General features: G+C 39.1%; 1 protein-coding gene across 4 annotated transcripts in view; it reads left to right on the top strand.

The window, feature by feature from the left end:
- The window catches only part of SHROOM2 (shroom family member 2), a 121,732-nt gene extending 102,496 nt beyond the window's left edge, over positions 1 to 19,236 (top strand). For 2 of the 4 annotated variants that reach the window (XM_090125889.1, XM_090125902.1), the window contains exons 6-10: positions 1,216 to 1,977; positions 5,373 to 5,924; positions 6,964 to 7,144; positions 11,760 to 12,032; positions 16,381 to 19,235. In XM_090125889.1, the coding sequence (XP_089982015.1) occupies positions 1,216 to 1,977; positions 5,373 to 5,924; positions 6,964 to 7,144; positions 11,760 to 12,032; positions 16,381 to 16,647 (2,035 nt within the window). In that variant the 3' untranslated portion in view covers positions 16,648 to 19,235. Of the gene's footprint in view, positions 1 to 1,215; positions 1,978 to 5,372; positions 5,925 to 6,963; positions 7,145 to 11,759; positions 12,033 to 16,380 lie in introns of all 4 variants that reach the window. The other 2 variants (XM_090125897.1, XM_031596116.2) reach the window with 2 other exon arrangements.
- The last annotated feature ends 4,035 nt before the right edge of the window (positions 19,237 to 23,271 follow it).

The raw sequence follows: 23,271 nt of genomic DNA, 5'->3' as shown, positions 1-23,271 counted from the left end.
TTAAGTTTATTTTTTGAATTTAATTAAAATAATAACACAGTGTTTAATTCTCCTTTTCTTTTTGTCTTGAATTCATGATGTCTCTAACCTGTTACTTGTTTGGTCTTCTCTTGTCTCAAATGTAATTTTCATATATACTGATGTTAACCACCTACATACTTACATTCAAAACTGGTACGGTAAGTTCAGTAACTTGCTTATATTGAAAATTGCAGGTAACCTTACTTTACAAATAGGCTGGGAAAGATGAGTCCCCTCAAAGGACAGCTTGGGCAGTGCTCATCTAAAGCACGGACTGACCCATCAAAACATAGAGCCCAGAGCTGTCAGCAGCACAAGACATTAATAGTTCTCTGAAGCTTTTTACTTTTCTAAGCTGCTTCTTTTCTAATCTCTGTGTCTCCTCAGCCTCCTTTAGCAGAGAGCAAACCTGTCTCCTTTTAGGGCTCCAGAGGTACTTTTTTTTTTTTCTTTCTTTCTCAATCTCTCTCTATCTGGCGAAGACAAATGAACTACATTTCTTGTGGCCTGGAGCTGCTAATGCCTGTTTCCTGACTATAGAAGCAGAGAGTACACAATTGGAATAAAATAAAAAATATTACTGTGTAGAATAAGGCCATTTTGGCCACTGTTTGTCATTTATGCTGACGTGTAGCTTCAGCAAACATTTTGTTTGCACTTTTACTTCATTTTTCTACAGTTATGCAGATCTAAAAATTCAACCTCAAAAGTTCATAATTAAATTTCAGTGTTCAGATTTTATTTAAAGTGACATCAAAGTATTAATTTTGCATGTACAGAAGAAACACATTTTCTGCATTTCACTGGTGACTCTGGAATAGAAGTGGAATTGCATTTGAGAACAGAAATGGAAGAAAAACATTTGCGCGTTTGGCTGTGCCACATACATTAGTGCTTCAGCTTTGCTATGCATTTAGCTCTGCCATGTACACTGCAGTGCCTCAGGTTAACTCAAGGTTGTGTCGCATCCTGTGACGCCACTTACCCTAATTTAGCGTGACATTATGCTTTGACTCATCATGTTAGATTAAATACACAGAGAATGTTTTTGTGCCGTATACTTACTCTGAATTGCAGGAGTTAATATTAAATGTTTGCTGTGATCTCGGTATTCAAGCTTTCAGGCTTCCTAGATCATCTGTGGCCTCACAGAAATAAAACAGCAGCATGCTAATGATGTTTTCTTCTCCCTAGGCAAGCTGGTATCGGGGCCCTAAGAGAAAACCCACGGGAAAAAAGGGATCAGCTGGGCCAGAATATAGGCCACAAGTGGAAGGCATCTGTCAGACCTCTGCATGCAAGAGAGCCGACGGTTTTGTCTCACGAAAGCCGCGGGAGATCTGGGACATTGCCTAGTGATTACAGATACTCTCAGGAAAACGTGAATGAGAAGAGCAAGGACTGCAGTTTGCCTCACCTCGCGTGTTCTGAGCCGCAGTCCTTGAACGAGAACCACTGCTATCTGTCCCAGGGCACCAGAGAGGAAAATCACAGAACAGAGCCGGCACTGCTCAATAAGAAACGTGGACCTGCTCCTCAGAGGCCTCCACCACCCAAAAGAGATAAATACAGGCGACCAGATAATTCTGCACCATCGCTTGGTGCCTCTTCTGAATCCTTGTTGGCAGCACCCAGCCACCCCTTTCCGTCCTCTTCCCCCAGCTCTGCTGAAGTGTTTACGAGTCACTCATCTCTCTGTCAGAGTCCTGCAGTTTTCAATGGAAAACTAAAGAGTGATAATCCACAGGAACTTCTGCAGGCGTCATCCACAGAGAATGTTTGTCAGCACTTAGAAGAAAAAACGCACCTTAAGTCCGAATCTGTGTTAACTTCCAGCAAGTATCGGTACCTTCAGAAACCTGACATGGAGACATCAAGGTCCCCTTCTCCTCAGTTTGCACCACAGAAGCTCACTGATAAACCTCCTGTGTCTGTACAGGATGACAACCCAGCCAGGTACTAGCCCTAATTCTTTAATAATTTTAATACCTTTTTGCCCACTTAGGCATTATTAATGGTTGACTATCCTATTTCTTCAGTAAAAGCACATCTTTTGGGTTCATTAAGCATAAAGCTTTCCAGTATATCCTAAAAAGACCTAAAACTTCCGTGAAATTCCACTAAAATCCTTCAGGGGTTTCTTTTAGGTGGCTGGTGCTTAATAATGAGGGATGCTGCTCAGGAGTTAAAGCTGGTAAAGATAGTAGAAAACAGAAGGTTAGATTCTAATGGATTTTCCAATGTACATCTGGGTAGAATCAGAATGTTTACCATTGTCATTTCCTCTACCTCAGGCTCTGTGTGAATACAAATCAGTTTAGGGACAAAGCAGATATGGGAAGGGAAGCTGTAATCTTTTGTGAGAACATCTGGTTTGAAAGCTCACACAGTAAGGTGTACTGTGAAATTATGACTATTTTCATGTTCCTTTTACAATGAAATTTGGCATTCCAGGTAGTCTGTTGAGATGACTGTAGTGCTATTCATACTGAAGTGGGCTGAAGGTTTTGCAAGAGAATAGATAAACTCAGGATTAGACAAGCCAGCTCAAATTAATTGATTTCTGTGATTGTTGTATGTTGCTCATATCATAAAAGGTTATTCTCCTGCCAGATAACAAACTTGTCAATGAAGCTCAAGAATGGTAGTTTTCATTATTCTTTCAGCACTATAATTCATGGTTAAAGAATGAAAATAAAAATCCAGGCTATCTGAATGCTGAGATTGTTTCTCTGTGCTAAAGCAGTTGAAATTACTTTTCTTTACTGTAGTGCAAATGATTCAATAGACTCAGTCATCCTGTTTTCCAATGCCTTATGACGTGGAAAGCATAAATCTTTTTCTTTTTTCTTTTTTTTCCTGGATGTTTTCAGTAGCAGAAAGTGATTTAATTTGGCTTTTAACAAATCTTTTAAAGCCAACATCAGTTCTTATTCTGTTTTTGCCCGAATAACAAGCTGGAGGCCCTGAGTTGATGAAGTGAGTTTGGAGGTTGAGAGAGGCCAGGGATGTTGGATGCAAATTTGACTCCATTTTCTCTGTGGATGTTAAGCATGCCTTGACAATTTTCCTCTTTAAAAAGGAGGTAGTAATGAAATTTCTCCCTGCAGTGTTTTTAAGATAAAGAGAATACAGTATCCTAAGCAAAGTGCAAGGTGTTGTTGTGTGATCTCTAGCACCCGTTTGCTAAGGGAGGTGACAGTAGTGACTTCTGTAAGGTACTGGTTTAGGAATAGACACAAAAGACACAAAAAAAAAAAAAAAAAGCTAATTGTATGTGGCCTTCCTTTTCACTGAGCTTTAATGCTGAAATGCACACTGATGTATGCTAAATTACATGCCTGTATCTGAATGATATTTTGAAAGTAGTTTTGAAAGTGCTTAACCCAGCATATCTTTCATTGAGATTTTAAGATCTTAAAATCCATGCTCAGTTGCTAATTATATTACTTAATAAAGCAGGTGTTAATGTCAGAAATATATACAATCTTATGCTATCCTGAGAGGAAAGTACCTAGAGAACCAAAAGAGATGCAGATCATTTTAAGTAAAGAATTGCCATCAACTAATCTAATTTCTCCCAGCTGCCCCTCCCACACTTATGCACAGATTTTATAATTCCCACAGATTCAAAATACATTCCTCTTGGAGTCTTGTTGGATCTGAAAGGTGAAGGCTTTATTTAAAAAAAAAAATAAAATAAAAAAAATTAAAAGGCAGGGGGTGACTTAACATGGTTCAGCTAAGAACATTTTCACCAGATTGCACAAAGAGAGCAATTATACTTAAAGGGAGCTCAGACTGAAAAGCAGAGACATGAGCAAGCTCTTGAAAATAACAGTCATCCTGAATGCAAAAACCCTCATCTGATGGCAGTGGAGGAGCCAGGGCAAAAGGGTGTGCAAAGGAGGATTGCACTTTTAAGGATGTGTTCTTTTGGCTATGTCAGAAAATTAATAGTAAATGGGGGCCTGTGCCTACACTGCTATCACTGCTGTACCTCACTGTCTTATGCAAGCTTGCTTGGAAACCTCTAAGAATTGTTTAGTGTTCAACATGGGATAGAAAATCTGCCCCAAATGTGTGCAAAACTATGCCTCCAAAGCACTTGAGGAAAATAAATATCAACTGGGAGGCTATTTGGAAGCAAAGACACTTTTAAAATATAAAATGCTTCTTCTGGAAAAGACAAAGTCAGATAGATTTTTCTGTTCTTTGCAAAAGAAAAGTATAGCACGGAAAAGTATAAGTTTATATTTAAGAAGAGTGACACACCCGTGTTTAGAGGAAACAATCTGTAGTATGTCTTGGTCACTTATATGGAAGGCGGCAAACAAGCAAGCCAGATGAAACTAGATATTTTAGCTAGTAGGCAATGTTCCTTTACTTACTGTAGGGCTTCCAAACCCACATTATGACAATAATTTTAAACTTTCTGCAAACTCAAAACCACCAAACTAGACTTTAGTTTCTTATATGGTTTACATACAGTACAAATGTTTTAGTAATGTTATTTAACATGTTATTGTCCAATTTAAAATCTTAGCCACCTCTTTAAGTAGCTTTCTTTCTTGAATGTCCAAGGTGGCCCTTTGTACTACACGGTACGTGATTTTGGCTGGAAGCTTCCTTTAAAAGGGATATGCAGAATTGTGTATGTTATCCTTTAGTGCGGCTGATTTTAATCCTTTAGGTAAAAAACTAGGATGCAGCTGTGGGATCTTACTACTAAACTTCTGTATCTCTTAGAAAATTATACAAATACAGTTTTTTTTTAATCATATAGCTATGTTTTGAATGATTTCTGAGTTTTTAGTGTGCAACTATTGCAGCTCAGCAAAGGCATAGCATGCAGAATGCTTCCATCCGGTCTGCTGTCTTTTCCCTTGGAAGAGCTAGGAATTGATGTGAGAGCAGCAGAAACTACCCAGACAGCTAAATAACTGTCAGGCCAAAAGCTGAAGCTGCTGTTGAGTCTGCAAGAAGCCAATGAGTTTGAGCTTGAGGCATGTTGTCCTCTGAATGTGTGGCAGCAAAGGATGTTCAACAGCACCATTTGAAAACTAGGGCCTGAGGCTTGACCCTTGTGTTCACAAAAATGAACAGAAGTCCTGTTCAGTGAGTATCGTGCCAAGCTGATATTAGAATTACTTACAAATGAACTAATGCTATTAAGAATGTGTAGGCAAAAAAGGAAAACACGCAATTTTAGGGTTTGAGATGTGGTACAAGGAATGTTCTGTCACTTAGATTTCATCTGCCTATTGTTATATTTGGGCTTCCCCTGATTTGTAGATGAGAACTAAGATATAAGGTTCTTAAGTTTCTCATTAATTTTTCTCATTTTCTAGAATTGAAAGAGTTATAGACAACAATACTACAGTGAAAATGGTTCCCATCAAGATAGTTCATTCAGAGAGCAGTGCAGAAAAGGAGAGCCGGCAAAGTCTTGTGAGTACAATGGAACCACCTGCTTTACCCAGTGGTTTGGAAAAGGACCAAATTAAAACGCTCAGCACTTCTGAGCAGTCCTATTCACGATTCTGTGCTTACACCAGGCAAGGTGTAGAGCCAGAGCCAGAAACCAAAACCAAACCAACTGACCCTCAACCAGCTGAAGAACCTGGGAACAACTTGAAGGATGGCAGTGCTGCTGTGCCAGCAGTCAGCTACGTAAAGGCCAAAGAGAAGACCTTGGAAGACTGGAAATCAGAGGAACTAGCTAGAGAGATTGTGGGAAGAGATAAATCTCTAGCAGACATTCTGGATCCTAATGTGAAAATAAAAACAGCGATGGATCTGATGGTTGGAATATTCCCAAAAGATGAACACCTCCTAGAAGAAGCTCAGCAGCGCAGGAAGCTCCTTCCAAAAGTTCCTTCTCCAAAAATTTCAGAAGAGAAGTGAGTATCACTTTCTGTAGGCCAGTAGTTCCTTGCAAGCTGCTGTCCATGGTGCATCAATTTTCCGGGAGGGATGAAGAACTCCCTGTTCAACCTTGCAACTTTTATAAGAGTTTTCCACTAGAATAGCAATCAAGAATAAATATAATTAATTTCAGAAAAAGAAGTGTTGTACAAGCTGACACTTGGCTGAAAACTATTCATGTGACAATTTAAGGAATAATTTATTTCTTCCCTGTCGTAGCAGTTAGATATTTTACCAAGATTATCCAGTTTGGTAACTTGATAGAAAAAAGATCAATATTTTAGTAATTATTATGTGATGAAAACTTATAAAGACAACTTAAAGATGTAAAATTCCATAGAAATATATTTATGTTCTATGGGTCTTTTGTTTTCCTGAATAGAGTTATCAAATTTAGTCTGTAGAGGAAGAGGCTCAGAGGAGACCTTTATCACTCCTACAACCACCTGTAGGGAGGTTATGGTGAGGTGGTGTTCATCCTCTTCTCCCATGTAACTAGCGATGGGACGAGAGGGAATGGCCTCAAGTTGTGCCAGGTGAGATTCAGGTTGGATGTTAGGAAATACTTCTCCAAAGGAATGGTCAGGTGCTGGGTTGCCCAGGGAGGTGGTGGAGTCACCAACCCTGGAGGTGTTCAAGAAATATACTGAGAGGCATGGTTTGAGGGAACTGTTGGTTATATGTGGACAATTGGACTGGATGATCTTAGAGGTCTTTTCTAACCTTGGTGATTCTACATTTCTATGAATTCCATTTGAAATGTCTTAATTCCATTTCCTTCATCATAATGGTGAAAGCTCTTCTTCGCTACTTCAGTTTCCTTTTTTAGTGGGTATGTGCTGACTTCACACAAATTTTATTCACAGACAGTATTTGTTTATCCTGTTTCCATACGTAATTGCTTTCAGCTTGAGCCCTCTGCTTGTTGGTGAAATGATGGCTTGAGAATATTGTCCTTCCTTTTCAGTGATTAGGATGTCAAGGCACTTAATGAGAGTTTTGACTTTTTACCAGGAAAGAAGAGCAGAATGCACCATCTGCCATCTCCCTGACAACCAATTCTACTTACTACAGCACATCTGCACCAAAGGCTGAACTGCTGATTAAAATGAAGGACATGCAAGAGCAGCAGCAACAGCAACAGAGCGAAGATGATTCTGAAGATGAGCTAGATCATGATTTGTCAGAGAAGAAGGTAAAAGACATTTCTAAATGGTTAACGTGGTGCTCTTGAAGTCGCATGCATTTCATTAAGGAGGAATTTGATAGCTAAAGAATTCTAAATAAAAGATCTTCCACTTGTTCAAGGCCACTTGAAAAATCAGTCTGTTTTTAGAGGGAACTGAAAGGACGATGGAAGTGGAGAGGGAGGAGAGCACGTGTCCAGCTGTGAATTTAGGAATTTCATGTTAGCTTTCTGCAGCTTGAGACACGTTTTTGAAGGGCCCAAGGGGAGACCATTAGAGGGGTTTGTTCTCAATTACTGTTTCTCATTTGAGATATTAGTCGTTCCTCTCACTTACTGTGCAGAAAAAAACATTAATTCTTATGTATCCCACTGTAATTAGTGGTGATTTTAGTTGCTCTACATTTTCAAAATTTAGGTCAGGGATTTCAGTGTGTTATGAGTGGGAAGGTGTCTACTTTCTCCTCCCCTCCCTTGCTCTTTTTTTCATTTGTTTTTATGAGCAACAAATCACTGTGCTCTGAGTTTCTCCTACCTCACAAAACAGAAGTAGTAGTGGTGGGAGAGAGCTAATCATGTTGCTGGATGATGTGGAAGTTACTCATCACAGGGGAGGGAGTCTTCTTGACTCTTGTTCATCCCCACTGTCACTCCCATCCTTGGGTGGTTCGGCTCTAAGGTCGACATAGTATGCTAAGTCTGAAAATAACAATATACTGGCATTTCAGTGGTTTCAGATAGTGCTGTTCTATGTTAAAATTATCACCCTTGTCTCATTTGTAATTTGGCACAAAATATTTTAATGTAGTTCTCAGTACAGATAAGCTGGAGGAAATGGTTTGTTTGTTCAGTTAAAGTGATGTATTTTAACTCTGTTTGCCTAAGCCAGTAATGCAATGGTGATCCATTTTTTTTCACTCAAGTTAACCTTGTGTCTAATAATCAACTTCCAATTTTGTGATCTAGTCCCAGAGAAGTATCTTTGAATTAAACACTAGGAATATATTTAGTTGCTACGGTTGAGACTGAGACATTCCATAGGAGACTCCCACCCCTGCCTCAGTGGCATCCAACTCCTGCATTAAATTAGAGGAGTTTTCTGTGTTTTCTGCTTCAGTGTTTTCTGTGACCACTCTTGTCTTTCCCTCCCTTTCTCTGCCCCCACCACATCACACAGCTCAGTACAGCATGTACTGCCAGGGGCATGACATGGCTGCTGCTGGAGAGCTGCCCTTGCCCTCTTGCCAGAGACCCTGCATCCGACAGCTGTACTACTTAGACAAATTAAGGATTTCACTGCATTTGGAATAATTCATTTTTATCTGCTGCTGCATGTGATGGTCGTGTTTATCATTTTAGTTTCCTTCTCATTAAATATATAACGGAGGTGAACTGAAGGTAAAATTAAGCCTTTCTTGAGTGCCCAACAAACGGGACATTAAACATTTGTAAGCAAAACCACTCTGTGTCTGTAAACAGGAAGTGTATTGCCCTTTATATTTTCCTGCTCCTTGGTTTCAGTGTACACCACTGGCAGTATGAGAAGGGAAATACTTCATGAAAAGCTTTTAGCAGAGCTCTCCTATCTTCTCAGTCTATACATACTGTCACATGTTGCTATTTACTTCTCTCCCTGCTCCTCTGCATGCAGTAGGATGTGAGCACTCAGTTCAGCGGGCTTTCAGCTTGGATCTTGTCAGAAAACATATATAACTTGTGGTAAGTGGGTCAGGGCATCATTATTAAACAGCCAGGATATGCAACTTGGCCCATCTTAGCAACAGGCTAACAAAGGATCATTAAGGATCCAAATGCTTCAGTTATTTTAGAGATGCAGAGCCAGAACTTCTTTCCTGATTTCCTAATTTCAGTCTTATCAGTATCTTAATTTCAGTCAACTGTAGAATGACTCTCTGCTCTGCAACCCGGAAATGTTTAGGGTTCTTTTCCTATTTATTTTTTTCTTTTATGAGCTGTAGTGATGGTATGACTTTGAAAAGCATGTGGGAATTCTTTACATAGATGTTCCAAAATAAAAAAAACATATATTTGGGGTGATGCCTATCATGAATGGTGTTTGTGTGTCGTGCTGAATATAAAGTGTGTTTACCACAATTATAAAATCTTGAGCAGACACTGAAGACGTACCAAGACAGTTTTTAGTACTTAAAAAAATCTATGTGTGGCTGAGTAGGAAAGGTCCTGTGTGCCTATAGGAAAACATCAGTAGCTCCTGGAGAGTCTCAGCATTAATAGAAGAAAAGCTAGTTTCTTTTTTAGGCCTGAGATTTATGTGAAATGAAGCAGTGAGCTAAAAGGAGAATAACTTATGTAAACATGCTAAGCAGCACCTGAGTGAACCACCTGAGAAGCACGCTGTTCTGCTACTTTCTATGTTGCTAGTTACATCAGCAACAGTTACTGGGAAAAGATCAGGTTTTCTTGTTTTCTTGTTCAGAACTCACAGCAGTAAATTATTCATCTGCCAGTTTTTGGATGTAGATTGGAAATCTTTTGGCTCATTGAGTATTGAGTATCATACAGGTTTTCTGCTGGTTAGCCAAAGCATGTGGTGAGCTCAGAGTTGCAGCATGCAAAGACTGCTTTACCCGGACAGGAAGCAGCCAGTGATCATAAACCAAATCTTAAAAGATACGAGAGTCTTAAAGAGGGGTTAAATATCTTCTCACCTGCAAAAGTGTTCCGTAAGAGCCTTGTTTCAGCTACTAGCAGACATGTAATTAGGATGCTTCTGTGAAGATATTTTTTTCTAACTATTATTTTTTAAGAAAGGAACCTGGTTGGATTCCTGATCTGGACTGCCTGTGCTGATTGGTAAATATTGTGCACATTTACAATCTTTTTTCATTAGTGAAAGTCACAGAACAGCTACAGAAATGAAAAATCTGAGGTAATAAAATAGAGTAGAATAGTATTCTGTTGTTCCGTGTGATAAAACAGCAGCAGTGTATGTGCATGTCATCTGGGGGAAATAAGAGCCTGGCACTGTGACCTACATAATCTAAATCAAACTGTGCATTTGCACTGAAAGAAGAGAGGGAAAAAAAATCAAATCCTGAGATTAATCAGTCAGTAAAGCAGGCATCTGTAGAACTGCTTACTACCTTAATCTTTTGGACACCCAGACTAACAGATAACCCAAAACCAGATTAACCTGGCCTAGTATATTAAATCAAAAAGGAGAATACCAGCCCAGATAATCCATGTGTTTGAATTTCTACCTTCAAAAAAGTGTTTGATTACTCAGAGTATGATTGCCTTTGGTTAAGATGGCAGATTTCTCTTTGTTCCCAGAATAAGTTGGCAATGACTGTTCTATGACATCTGAAAGCAATAGCTGCTACCAGTATATTTCTCTGTAATCATTAAGGCTTGCAATCAGATTTTTATTTAGAAAGGCTTCCTAAAGATCTTAATGAGTAATTTTTTTTTGCAAAAAAAATACGAAAAAAAAGGAGTAATGATTTTTTTTTAACCTATTCAATTTTCACTTATAAATGTCAGTAATAGGTGTATATTTAAAGAATGCTTTGGGGGAATTTTCATACCTGAAATTAGCTGAATACCAAATATGCATATACATTTAAATTAATGGGGTATTTTTGGAGTCTGATTCATGTCATGGTAGGGTAGACAACTGACTGTAAGGAGCTCCACTCCTCATGCACAACTGAAAGCTAATGGGGATATCTGAGACAAGGCCCTCCCACCCAGATGCAGGGAGGCAGCATGGGTGGAGCACAGGTCATTAAGGGAGGACGTTGGGATTCTTGGTCTGGCTCTACCAGTGACCCACCTAGAATGATTGTTCCAAGCTAAGGCATGCACATTCCAGGCAATGGGACATTATACTGGAGAGACTGACAAAACTGTAAATTAAATAGAATTTTCTGCTGGCATAGGACAACATTAGTCAAAAATTGTGCGGTCCTCTGTGAGAGCCACTTTGCACAGGGCTGCTTTGTATGCTGCAGAACCAGATTTTGTTTCCTGTTCTGTGCCATAGGGATTACGGTTTCCCTACTGAAATGCTGTATGACAGTGATAACTCTCAAGATTTTCTGACAGTGAAAGGGCTGCTGTTTGGGGGGGGAATGTTAATATTCAATAGACAGGAATAAAAAGCTTGGTAGTGCCCTAGTTTTAACTGTCATGGGGAAAATGCAGGATTGTCTTTCTGGTGCTATTTACCTTCTTGAAGTGTAGCTCTTCAGAAAGGTACTCTAGGCACGGTATTTAGAAGAAGGATGTGCTGTACTTCATGCTGCTCCATAGTAGGCTTTGAAGACGTTCAAAGGAGCAGCAGTAATGCTTACTTAAGAAAACATCTTTCATGTTTTTTTTCCACAGAGGTGAGTTGCTTTAACACAGGTCTCAAGCTGAGCATTATAGATGTGCATTCTGAACCTTTGAATCCAGTGATGCTATAGTTACCTTAGACATGTATTTATGTATAATGCACTCGTTGTCCAAGCCACCTGGGAGTTTCAGTGTATTAAAAAAGTCACATAGCAGTGCTAAATTTCTGACGTGCCTTTCAGAATGAGAAGCGGGGAAAAATTGAGTAGTGCTAATAAATTCTCATCCCCTTTATCTTCCACAGCAAGAACTTATTGACAGCATTAGCAGGAAGCTACAAGTGCTGAGGGAAGCTCGGGAGACACTCCTGGAAGACATCCAAGCAAACAATATTCTGGGGGAGGAGGTGGAGGCCATTGTGAAAGAAGTCTGCAAACCAAATGAGTTTGACAAATTCAAGATGTTTATCGGAGACCTGGACAAAGTAGTCAACCTCCTGCTGTCACTCTCAGGTCGTCTGGCCCGGGTGGAAAATGCTCTTAACAACCTGGATGAAAACACCTCTCCTGAAGAGCGGGTAAGAAAGTACAAGAGTAATGTAGCTACATTTAATGTATCTGATAAGGTTTTTTCCTTGTATTCATCTAAAATATAAAGGGATAATGAATAGATAGATCTCATAAGGCCATTACTCTTAGATTTCTTAAGACTTATCTCTTTCTTTTGCTTCTGCTTGGAATACTAAAACTACAGGTGGCTTGACAGTCAAGTGGTGTTTTGGGTGCCAACGTAACTGGAAAAGAAGCTCCTTAGAAAAATATTAGCAAAAGAAGAAAGCTACTAATGAGAGCATAACTTATGAAATAAAAATACTATTCTCTCTGACAATGCAAAAGATGGGAAAAGGAGTAAGTGTGACTTTGTGTTGAAATACAGAAAGCTTTCAGATTTCTTTATGCTCAGCAAGGATTGTGATTTAAAAAAAAAATTGTCAGACTGTGACAAAGAAGTTTCCTGTGTGCACCAGCTTCCTCTACAATGCCTAGCAAGAAAGGACAAGTCTTAAAAATAAAAAAGGGGGATAGGGAGGCACTGCCAAAATAATTTTTCAGTACAAAACATATTTTACCCAACCGAAATAGCCTGGTAATCAAGGAGTCAAGCAGATGTGAAAATTTCAGAAACTCTCATGGTATTCTTACCTGTTGGACCCTACCTATGGGCATGGTGCACCACTTAATTTAGTTTAAGATCCCAGCAGGCCTTATCCAGGAGGGCGATATCTAGGGATACAGATATGCACTGAAGGAGAGATTTAGATGTGGGAAAATTACAGGTCAGAATGACTATAGGAGGGATTATGTGTCAAGTGAGTTTAGCCTCTACAGTTAAATGAATGTGAAGTGGGATTTGTGGCTTGTAGCTGAGAGTTGAAGTGCTAGCAGCATTGTATCAATTTTTTTTGTCCGTGTGCTGTGGATTTATGTTGTTTCCTCAGCATACTCCATTGTCTCATCAGTAAGTGCAGTGAGTAGTAGGAAGCTGTGTTTTTGCTGTTGGGCTCTAGCTGCTGCCAAGCATACTTGCTTAATGGCTGTCTAGACCCCTTTCTGATAGATGCAAAGGGAAGGTATTTGGCAGCTTATTAGAGGGCAGATCAAAGCTTCTGAAACTTAGAGAAATTTAATGCTCTTTTAGACTGATTTTTTCTAAATGTGGTTGCAGTTGCTTAATGGGTTCAAAGATGGGAGTGGAAGCTGGGGAAAGAGTTACCAGATCATATAAGTGCATAGGAAGCGCAACTTGAGAGCTGATAAAAATAACTTCTTTAGCTAGATATGGAAAAAAAAGCAGGTAAGTAGGTGGTGTGGTATAGGTGGTCAGAAGTTGTGTTTTCTGCTATCAAATGTAGACTGACAAAAATCCAAACCCCTAATATATTCCAATCCCTATTTGCATTCTCATGCACTTATACCATAGTTTTACCATAGTAACATCAGATACATGTCCAAAGTGTCAGTAAGAGATGCTTCTCAGATTATGTCCCCAGATACTTGTGACTATAAATACAATTTGTACAGAGGTACATATGTATATCTTTGAATTTAGGATGGCATGTGTGGCTTCTTTTGATTATCATTTGTTATTTTGTAGCTCACATGATTATATTTGGTGTATTACTAATGCATCATGTGAATAAAATACAGGGGAGATTACTTCTATCCTGGGATCATGTCCCTAGTGATCACTGGTTTTTGAGTTTTGTTTTTCTGTAAGCTGATGCTGTCTATTAAATATTTCTCTAGGAAACACACATTCTAGGAACCAGCCAACAGTTCAGTGGACTTGTAAATAAGCAGCACCAGCAAGTAAATGATTGTTGTAGAATTAATATTCTTTCTATTAGATGGTCTGTCGTAGGTCTCTTTTGCTATGAAAAACAATATCAGGTGTTTCAATTTCTGGAAGTGATTTAATCTGAAATAGCTACCAGCCCCCTTCATTCTACACAACTGGACCAATGTCTTCCCATTACTTTCCTTATCAACCAAAGTCAGAGCATAGTGAGAACCCTAAAGCACTGAATGAGCAGCTCACAGGTTTTATCAGGTGTATAGGCTCACAAGACTTGTTATTGCTAGATTAAGGACAAGTGACAAGGGTAGCAGTTTAGGAAATGGATGCTGAGAAGTCACATAGGTGGAAGAAGTCCCTTTTCATATGGCTGTGGTTCAAAACAGCAGTAACTGAGAAAGGCTTTCAATAGGAAGAGCCAAAAATAGTTCCATAAGAGCAGCTTCAGATAATCCTTTGTATGGATGGAGCCCCAAATCAATGCTAACTGAAAAAAAAAGCTTTCTGCACTCCACTTTGCTCTAATCAGTTGAAGTCCATCAGATGATTCCAGCCTCTAACCCATATGACAGTGTGGTGTGTACAAGCAGTTATGCCTATAGGCCTAATGAACCATTGAACCATTACTCAGAGTCTCCTCAAGAATGGCATCTTGAGCCTACTACTGTTTCACTTTACCCTTCAAAACAAGCTTTCTGGTGTCTGTCGTCTTTGACAGTGGTGAAATCAAATTTGAGATGTGTCTCCATTTGCCTTGTGCCTTTCTGCATCCCCTTATTTGAGTCATGTGACAGGCATGGTAAGAAGAAATGGTACAACTTACATCTCAGGATTTTTTAAAAGAAATAAACATCCCACCACAGAACTAGGCACATTACTGTGCAGTTGAGCTAGCAGAGGTTGATATATGACCTCTTGTGTTCATCAAATCCTGATTCTCCTGCTGCTTCTGTATGTGTACATAAACAGCAGAGGTATTCTGCTCCCAAGTCTGGGCTTGGCTGCTAGTGAATTTTGGAGAGGAGTCTTTCCATTTCTTTGCAGCAGATAGCTCTTCTTGCAAATTACTTGAAATGGTTTGGTTTTTGTTTTTTTCCCTGGCAATACACTCAAAGGCAAAATGAACTGTCTGATAATGTATAATTTCTGTTCAGATTTTTCAGTGGCTATCTTGAACCTTGAGCTAATCTAATCTGCGTATTTTCAGTGTACTAATAGCTGAAGTCTTAGTTTCACCTTCTAAGCATTGAGTGGTCTGTACAAGAAGAGACATCACAGGACATGTGTGCAACTGACATACATCTGTTACAGCTCACTGTTGTGCATCCTTCTTTGTCTCATACTTCTGTCTTGAAAGGACAATTTCTGTAGTCTACAAAAATAATTTTCTGTAAATCCTTTAGGCTGTGTCCTTTAGCATGTAAAGTCCAAGTGAAAAAAAAAAAATTGGCAGATTTACTTGAACAGCTTCACAAAAGCAGATCATGTTTTTTTGGAAAACGTAGATCTCAAAGAAAATGTTGAAGCAAAGCTAAAACTTACAGTATTGTACTTCTTAGTGGCACTTTCTGACTAGGTTGAGAAGTCTATACTGGAATTCCTGACATCTAGTAGGCTACTCATTAGTGCTGGAAAAATACAACCATTTATAGACAGACATCTGAAAGAGGTTAGATTAACAACACTCTTATTTCACTCCATGTACTGCTGAAGGAGTAGCAGAGCTGAATGATTCAGGCATGGCTGCCTGCTAGGAAGAGACAGGAAGAGACCGGTCAGATGAACCTCACCTTTCTTGTACATATATGTGCGTGGTTCTCTATTCAGCCTCTCTTTTTCTTTTGTACCTTCTGTGGATTAGCTCTCAAACTGTAGGAGGCTTCTACCTGGCCAGAATAAACCTTAGGACAAACCAGACCTCTGTGGCACAGCAACGTCTCGGATATCCTCCTGTTGTAGTGGAGAGTCACTGATTATTGTGAAGGCACGAAGCAGAAAGTGTACAGCCCTTTTGGGAAGATGATGCTTTTTAACAACGACAGCAAACCTTTACTTGCTTTTGTCATCTTTCCCCAGCTCTCACTGTTGATCATTTCTCGAGACCACACATTTTCACATCTCATGGGAGAGTTGTGCAGACTGAAGCAGAACTGCCAAGTTGCGCAAGAATAAATTGCTCCATTAATTAGAATGCTTCTGTGTTCCCTAACCACCAGTTATTACAGCGTGGAAGTTCAGTGCTGTGTATTGAAGATGTAAGATGTAGATGAGTTAAATCTCATTTTGGAGAGCTTAGACAACTATTTCAAACTACTTAGTAAAGTAGTCTTTAAAGTTCATGCTGCTAAGGCCAATTAAAAGTCATGGTGCATCTTTCACTGACTGAGTCTTATCCCTGTTTATTAATATGTTTTATTAGATTAAACTTTAAGAAGCAATCTTATTCCACCTCTCCATGCATTTAGAAAAACCTTTGTCTTTGCAATTAAAATAGACGACTTAGACTCTGAAGCTGTTGTCTCAAGCTGGTGAGCCCAGTGAATTTTTAACTATTTTTCTTCTCTCCTAAGCGGACGTTGGTAGAGAAGCAGAAGCTGCTGACCCAGCAACATGAAGATGCAAAAGAGCTGAAGGAGAACCTGGATCGCCGAGAGCGCATTGTCTTTGACATTTTGGCGAACTATTTGAGTGAGGAGAACTTAGCAGACTATGAGCACTTTGTAAAAATGAAGTCAGCCCTCATCATTGAGCAGCGAGAGCTTGAGGACAAGATCAAGCTGGGGGAAGAGCAGCTTAAATGTCTGACCGACAGCCTCCAACCTGAACGGCTCAAATGAGAGGACAGAGTTTGACCAAGGATGTCAAATATGGGGAAGAAGGAAAGGATGGGGGCGTTTCCAAGTGTACACGTGAATATCTTGGCTTTTCTGAGTGTCAGATAGAGAAACAAGTGCATAAGAGAAAAATAGCTTTCACAACAGCAATAATCTTTCATTTTTGGGATGACGTATTTAATTTTTTAGAATACATTTTTATTGCTGGACTCCATAACCACTTGTCATTGCTTAAGTTACAGAAAGCTCCACAGAGACGGATAGACTCTTAACCTTTCTACTCAGTAAGCTGAAAGTCTGTAGCAGTTGTGCATGCAAGCATTTTTTTAGAATAGAATGTATACTTCCTTTATGTTCAGATTCTGTACAGATTGCTGGGAAACCCAACAGCAATTTCTGAATGCACACAAGTACAGAAGCTCTCTCTGTAGTGGCTTTTTAGTATTATTTTTTTAAGACACGTTAAACAGGGGAAATGTGCATCTTATAGCTAATATATTCAGATTACTGAAATGTAGTGTCACTCTGATCCTGTGGCATCAGACACTTTTTTGTAATATTGTTTGTAGGATTGCACTGCCCCCTCACAGAAGTAACTCTGAAATCAGTTTCAGTTGAACAGTTCTTAAACCAGCTTGCAAATCACCTAATAGCTACCTTGCTGAAGATTTTTATAAAAAAAATTAATTTCCAGGATGTAATTTTACACCATCTCACTGTAATACACATTACCTTCTTTACTAAATTAGACTTGATCTAAGAAACAGGCTGGAAATGCTGTGCTGATTTTTTTCCAAAACATTTCTCATCTAAATTATTTAGAAAGCTCAGTTGTTCTTTCTTGTGCTTTTAATGCATGTTCTTCTTTCTCTTCCCTCCAAACTGCTACATTTTATGAAAATAAATGTAGGCTAAAGATACTGCTTCTATTTTCTTCTGATTACTGAACATTGTGATTTTTTTTTATAGACAGTTAAATTATAATGAAGTTGACCTATGTGATGCTGTTCTTTCTTTCTACTTTCTCAGACTACCAAATGCAATATAAACAGTGTCTGCCATGTAAATACTGTGCATTACTTGGAGCAACTCTGCTTTGTAACTGTGAACATAAGTGGGTTCTGTTTGTTTTTTTCATTACACAGTGATAAATGAGAGAATGCAATTTTGCAGTATTGGATTACTGGTTATGTTTTAGTAATATTGCCACTGACTGTAAGGTATGATTTCCAGTAGCTCTAAGAAGAGCTGCTAACTTGTATTTTAGCACAGTAGTAGGTTATGTTGACTTGCTTGGATACCTACAGAGAAATTCTGTAGTGTCTGAATGTCATGTTTTAAAGATAAAGTTCAGTAGGCACAGGAGAGCCTTGGATGACTTTTGTATATTCCTTTTCACTGTAGTAAGGAAACCATTTATCTCTCCTCAAGTTAAACAGATTGCTCAATTATGGAACCCACTTTTGAGGCCAATGTGGATGCCAGTCTGTGGTGAAACAGGTTGGAGATGTGAGTAGTTAGATGTTGAAAAGAGAGAGAAAAGCATTCTTTTAACTACTGGTGCAATGGCAGCATTCACAGAAGGTTCCTGTTTTTCACCTAATCTCATTCATGGAGGGAGATCCAGAGGGGTTCTCTCTGGGAGTTGGTGCAAAACTCTTCTGGAAGCAATTCCTTTGCAGACAGGTGCAAACATTAAAAGGACCATTACCCCGTTGTAGTGCACTGTGTTGTTTACCCGGACCAAACCTGTAATGAAATTGTTTTGTCTGAGTTGAGGTCGCATGGAGCTACCATGTTAAAGGACCTACAGCTGACCTTAGTTTCTTTCTCCTAGTTCTGAAATTTACTCTTTGGCATCTCACAATTACTTGCTGCTATGTTACTTGGACAAGTGATCCCTTTTGTCCTTACTTATCCCTTAGCCATAACAATCCCAAAACTAAACAATTCCCAAATAAATTATGCTTGTCTTTAGCTTGGAGAAGTGTGCATTGTTTTATCTGTGGCATTTTAAAGATTTTACATATTGTGGTTACTCTGAAATGTGTATGTGAAATGTGAATAATAATATAATTACAATGTGTTTGTATACAGTACTTTGATTTAGCTCTTTCTGATAAAGGTAGCAATATTGTGAATGCTATATATATTTTCCTTTTCACAGGACGATTGTGTAGACACCATTTTCTCCTTTCCTTTTATAAATCTGTTGAAAGTCTCTCACCCCAGGAGCCTGAAGATGGTTGCCTCCCAATGTTGTATGTAAATCTGTAAATAACTCCACTGTTGTTTTTTTGAAAAAATCTGGTGCTAATGTTTTGCCTTTGGCATCCTGGAGATGGCTGTTTTTTCACCTTATATTGTTCTCAATTTTAGGATCTCTTTGTATAGTGAGACTTCCACTATGTTCCTCCAATTGTTTGGATCCTGCAGCCCAGAGTGAAAATGTACAGTTTTCCTGCTTAACACTTCACACTTACCTACTGAAAAATGGTATTGCTTGACTTTGAGAAAATAAACTGTATATTTCAATGTACGGACATATCCTGTGTGTGCAGTTTTAACTGTGAAACCCTGCTGTTCTGCTGTGTGATGCTAACCATTTTGTGGTCCATTTCAACACTGCTTATAGCTTTAAAGGCCAGTTTGCTTTCTCTTCACAGACTGTTCAACATGTAGATTAATTGGTCGTTCTCAAATCCCCAGTACATGTACCAGAAATTCAGGGCATTCAGATTTTTCTGCTTAGGTGATTACAGTTTCAGTTTCACCTTCATCCCGCGTTTAGAATAATACTTTGTGTGGAACTATTTGGAGTTGATTGTTCTCAAAGTTTTTTGCAAGATGACTGTGAACTCTCCATCTGTAATGGGCTTCCGTGGCAACTTTTAATTTCATCTTCTGTGGGAAACAAAAAGAAGTGCATGCATATTTGTAGTACAGATGACCACAGATAACATATTACGGCTTAATAAATCACCGTGGATGTGAACTGTCCATAAAGAACTTCGTTGTAGGAACTATGTGGGAAAAGGAAGGTAAAATACGTGGGTATTTGTGGGATTTTTGTAAATCTCCGATGGTGCTTTTACACATCATTCTTCTCTCTGTGTGCAAGTACACGTATGCCTCTCAGTGTGATAGGCTTCCTGGTCACTTGGTCTAATACAGCATTACAGCTACAGGCAGGTCTAGCATTGTATACTGCCATAGGCTAGGGAAAAAACTATGGCTCCTTAACTGAACTCAGGCTCTTTATTTTATGTATTAGGCTATTTGAGACTGTGGTCTTTACCTAGTGAACCTCTGTTGATCAATTTTGGAGTACTTGTCTCAGTTTCTACAGATTAAGTAATCTCTTGGCAGTCCAGAAGCAAAGCCTTGCAAGGGGTGTGCAGTAAAACTGTACATATTTAATGGTGACCAGTCATTTATTGCAGAAGTTCATAGATTTGTTCTCATTAAGGTTTCTCAGTTGTGGGGTTTTAGAGTATAAATTGTTACCCAGCTTACTTGGACAGAGCCTACCCACACAGTAGATGTTATTAAAAAATAATAACAAATACAGCTTAAAAGGACTAGACTACATGTTGTCAATTATGTCACCAGTAGTAAATTGGTCATCACATTCACTTACCACAGTTCTAGGCTATAACTTAACTAATTACAATGATCCGCAAGTAATAAGTTGTGTTACCCTTGTGGTTTGAAATATCACCTCTAAAATCCTGGGTTTCATTCTCCCTACCTCCTGTTTTGATATATTTTTTTTTCCATGAATAACGCTATTCTGCTTAAAGTAGGTTAATTTAATGTATCTCAGGAGAAAATTTGAATGGAAGTAAATTCAATGTAGTTCAAATAGCACAAGGTTTCTCTCCCAGGCTGCCATAGCACCTACAAGCAGAGTAGGCATAATCTTTTCAAGATGGGCTATTGTTCAGGACCTTGTTCTCACTCGTCACCTTGTGGGGCACGTGCTTTGTACAGCTGTTGTTTATCCTAAGCTGAGAGTTCAGTCCTTCCTGAGAACATTTCTAGTAAAGTGCATTTTTTTTTTTTCTAATACTCATTTTCTCTTAACTTTTTTCTGGTTACAATAAGCTGCTAGCTGATGAGGTTAAAAGCAAACTTAGCCACAAATGTTATCCATTGTTTCTGCTACTTCTCACAAAGCTATGGATGGGGCACTGGGAATATGTGGACTAGTAATGCAGTGCTTTCTGACATTCTTTCCTGGGATGAAGCAGGACAAAGAATTCTATGCACTTCCTGCTCAAAAGGCGTGAGTCCATAGCCTAAAATACCCTGGCACCATTAAAGAATGATCAGATTCCTACTACAAATCCACCTCTGTTGAAACATTCTTATTTGCTATTCGTCCTGACAAATGAGAGCATTTAAGTAAAGGGTTTTGTGAGAGTAGCTCCAAAGATTTACAAAGATTTACAAAGAATAATTCTTTTTGGTAAGAGAAATTTCCAGCAAAATGGTAGTTTAAGTGGATGCCATGCTGCATGTCACAGGTGAGAATACTTAAGAATTTTAGATCTCTGCTAATTTATTTCCATGGGGTTAGTGAAAGAATGGCTTCTCTTAAGTATATGCTAAGTTGCAACTATGTTAACTAGGCCTTACTTGCTCCAAGTATCCTCTGTAATATGGCTCAAAAAACTGACTGATAAATTAAGCTTGTGTCTTTCCTAAATGGGAATACAGTGAGCAAATGTAGAATAAATAATAAGCAGTGGAAGATGAGATTGTTTATCTCAGTGTCCACATATAAAAGCATGATTCGTGTGAACAATGTTCACAGCCACTCCCAAGGATTACAACTGCAGCAGCTCTCACACTCAGGTGTAGTTCCTCCACACATAAAAAGGGAAATGGGACTGTGGTGATCGAGGTGACCAAAGCTGATCTGAAAGGGGTGGAGCGGGTCAAATGCTTTTTATTAATAACAGGATGATACGGATCTGAAGGAAGTGAAAACCAAAAAAAAACAGAGTAGGTATTCCAAAGGGAGAGAAACTAAACAAGCATGAAAGTGTGTCAGGCTGTGAATTTCCTGCTTGCCTCTTTCTCTACATATGAGACAGAAAAGCCCTGTTGTTGCTGTTTGGTACAGCAGGCATTTCTCATTACTATTGTGGAAAAAATCCTCAGAGCATCACTGAAATTTAAATGGATGGAGAAAAACTTAGAAGAATTCTGCATTGCCTCGGCCATGTCTGGAGGACACCACTGCGCTGTTATTCAGGAGCACCTTTTCTTGACTCCAGAGGCCCTCATGGGCACTCACCCCTGAGGAAGAAGTCATCCTTTCTTTCAGTCTATCCTAAATTCTCTAAGCAGCCCTGTTTGCTAGGCATGCAAGGTACTTGAACCGCCTGCACTGTGTGGTGCACATTTTCCATCTTGTCTGTTGCCACTAATAGATCGCTTACCAAGTGAGCAACCAGGCTTTTCTCTGGGATTTTGCTTGCACAATTGCCACCTATTAAGAGCTTACTTTATCATTAGGCCTCTGCTGGAGGGCAGAGCAATGTCCAATTCAGCTTAAGCTGCATGCCCAGAAAGCAAACCAGGAGTAAAGCAAAGGAAAGGCCAACATATTCAGCCTGAGCACTTGGGAATCGATAGGGAGAGGAGGATCCTGGCTGTCTGGACCACTTGCATAGTTCATGATAGGCAATTGGTGAATTAAAAAACAGAAGTAGTCTAGGGAGAAGAATCCTCAAAATCTACCTGATTGCCCCAACTACCCTCCAAACTTCAGGCTCTGATTGAGCAAGATAAAACTCCTAATTTAGGCATGGAAATAAATTAAAAAATGGGATTAATCCCTACTTTAGGTGCCAAGCTCACCATTCAATTCTAGTGTCAGAGCTGAAAGCCCAGCTGCTGTGGTGCACAGTGTTAATTGCAGGTCCATATGTCAAACGCCTCTACGCACTGAACCCTTTTGGTGTGAATACAGATTATGTTCCCCAGGGTCTGAGATCTAGGGAATCTTATTTTACTCTGTTTTCATAATACTCCTTGCATCTTTGTATGTATTTATACTTCAAGAGCTAAACAAAACAGCAAATACTCCTATTTTTACTGCAGGGTGGGAAAAAAATACAACCTAGGTTGTAGGTGGAATCTATCCTCACACCGGTTTTATGCAATGGGCAGTTCCACCACACAAATAGGTGATTACAGAAGAGGCAGAACAGTATTGCCACATGTGTGGCAAACGATAAAGAGGAAAGTTGTAGAAGGCAAGGTTGTTGTTTGGGTGCACTAAAGCAAATTGTACTTCTGTATGGTGGCATGTAAGGCAATTAGTCGAGCAGCAAATAGCAGACATTGCATGGATGGGGTGACAATTACATCCAGAAGCAAGGACTTAAAAACTGCATGGGATCACAGTGAATTGTCAGCTAATACAAACTCTATACTCTAGTAGAAGTGCTGAAATAGTACCTTGAAAGGGAACAGGATCATGAGGAAAGTAATATCTTGCCATACAATACTAGTGAAAACTTTCTAATAAGTTGTATTTAATTCTGTTATTCACATCCAACATGAAGATACATGGAAAACGTGAGAAAAGACTCATTTAGGTTATTAGAAAGA

This window comes from Phasianus colchicus, chromosome 1 (assembly GCF_987193195.1).
Source record: "Phasianus colchicus chromosome 1, bPhaCol1.hap1.1, whole genome shotgun sequence".
NCBI classification, from domain to species: domain Eukaryota; kingdom Metazoa; phylum Chordata; class Aves; order Galliformes; family Phasianidae; genus Phasianus; species Phasianus colchicus.
Note: the sequence above shows the minus strand (reverse complement) of the source record. Positions and strands in the feature narration are given on the sequence as shown.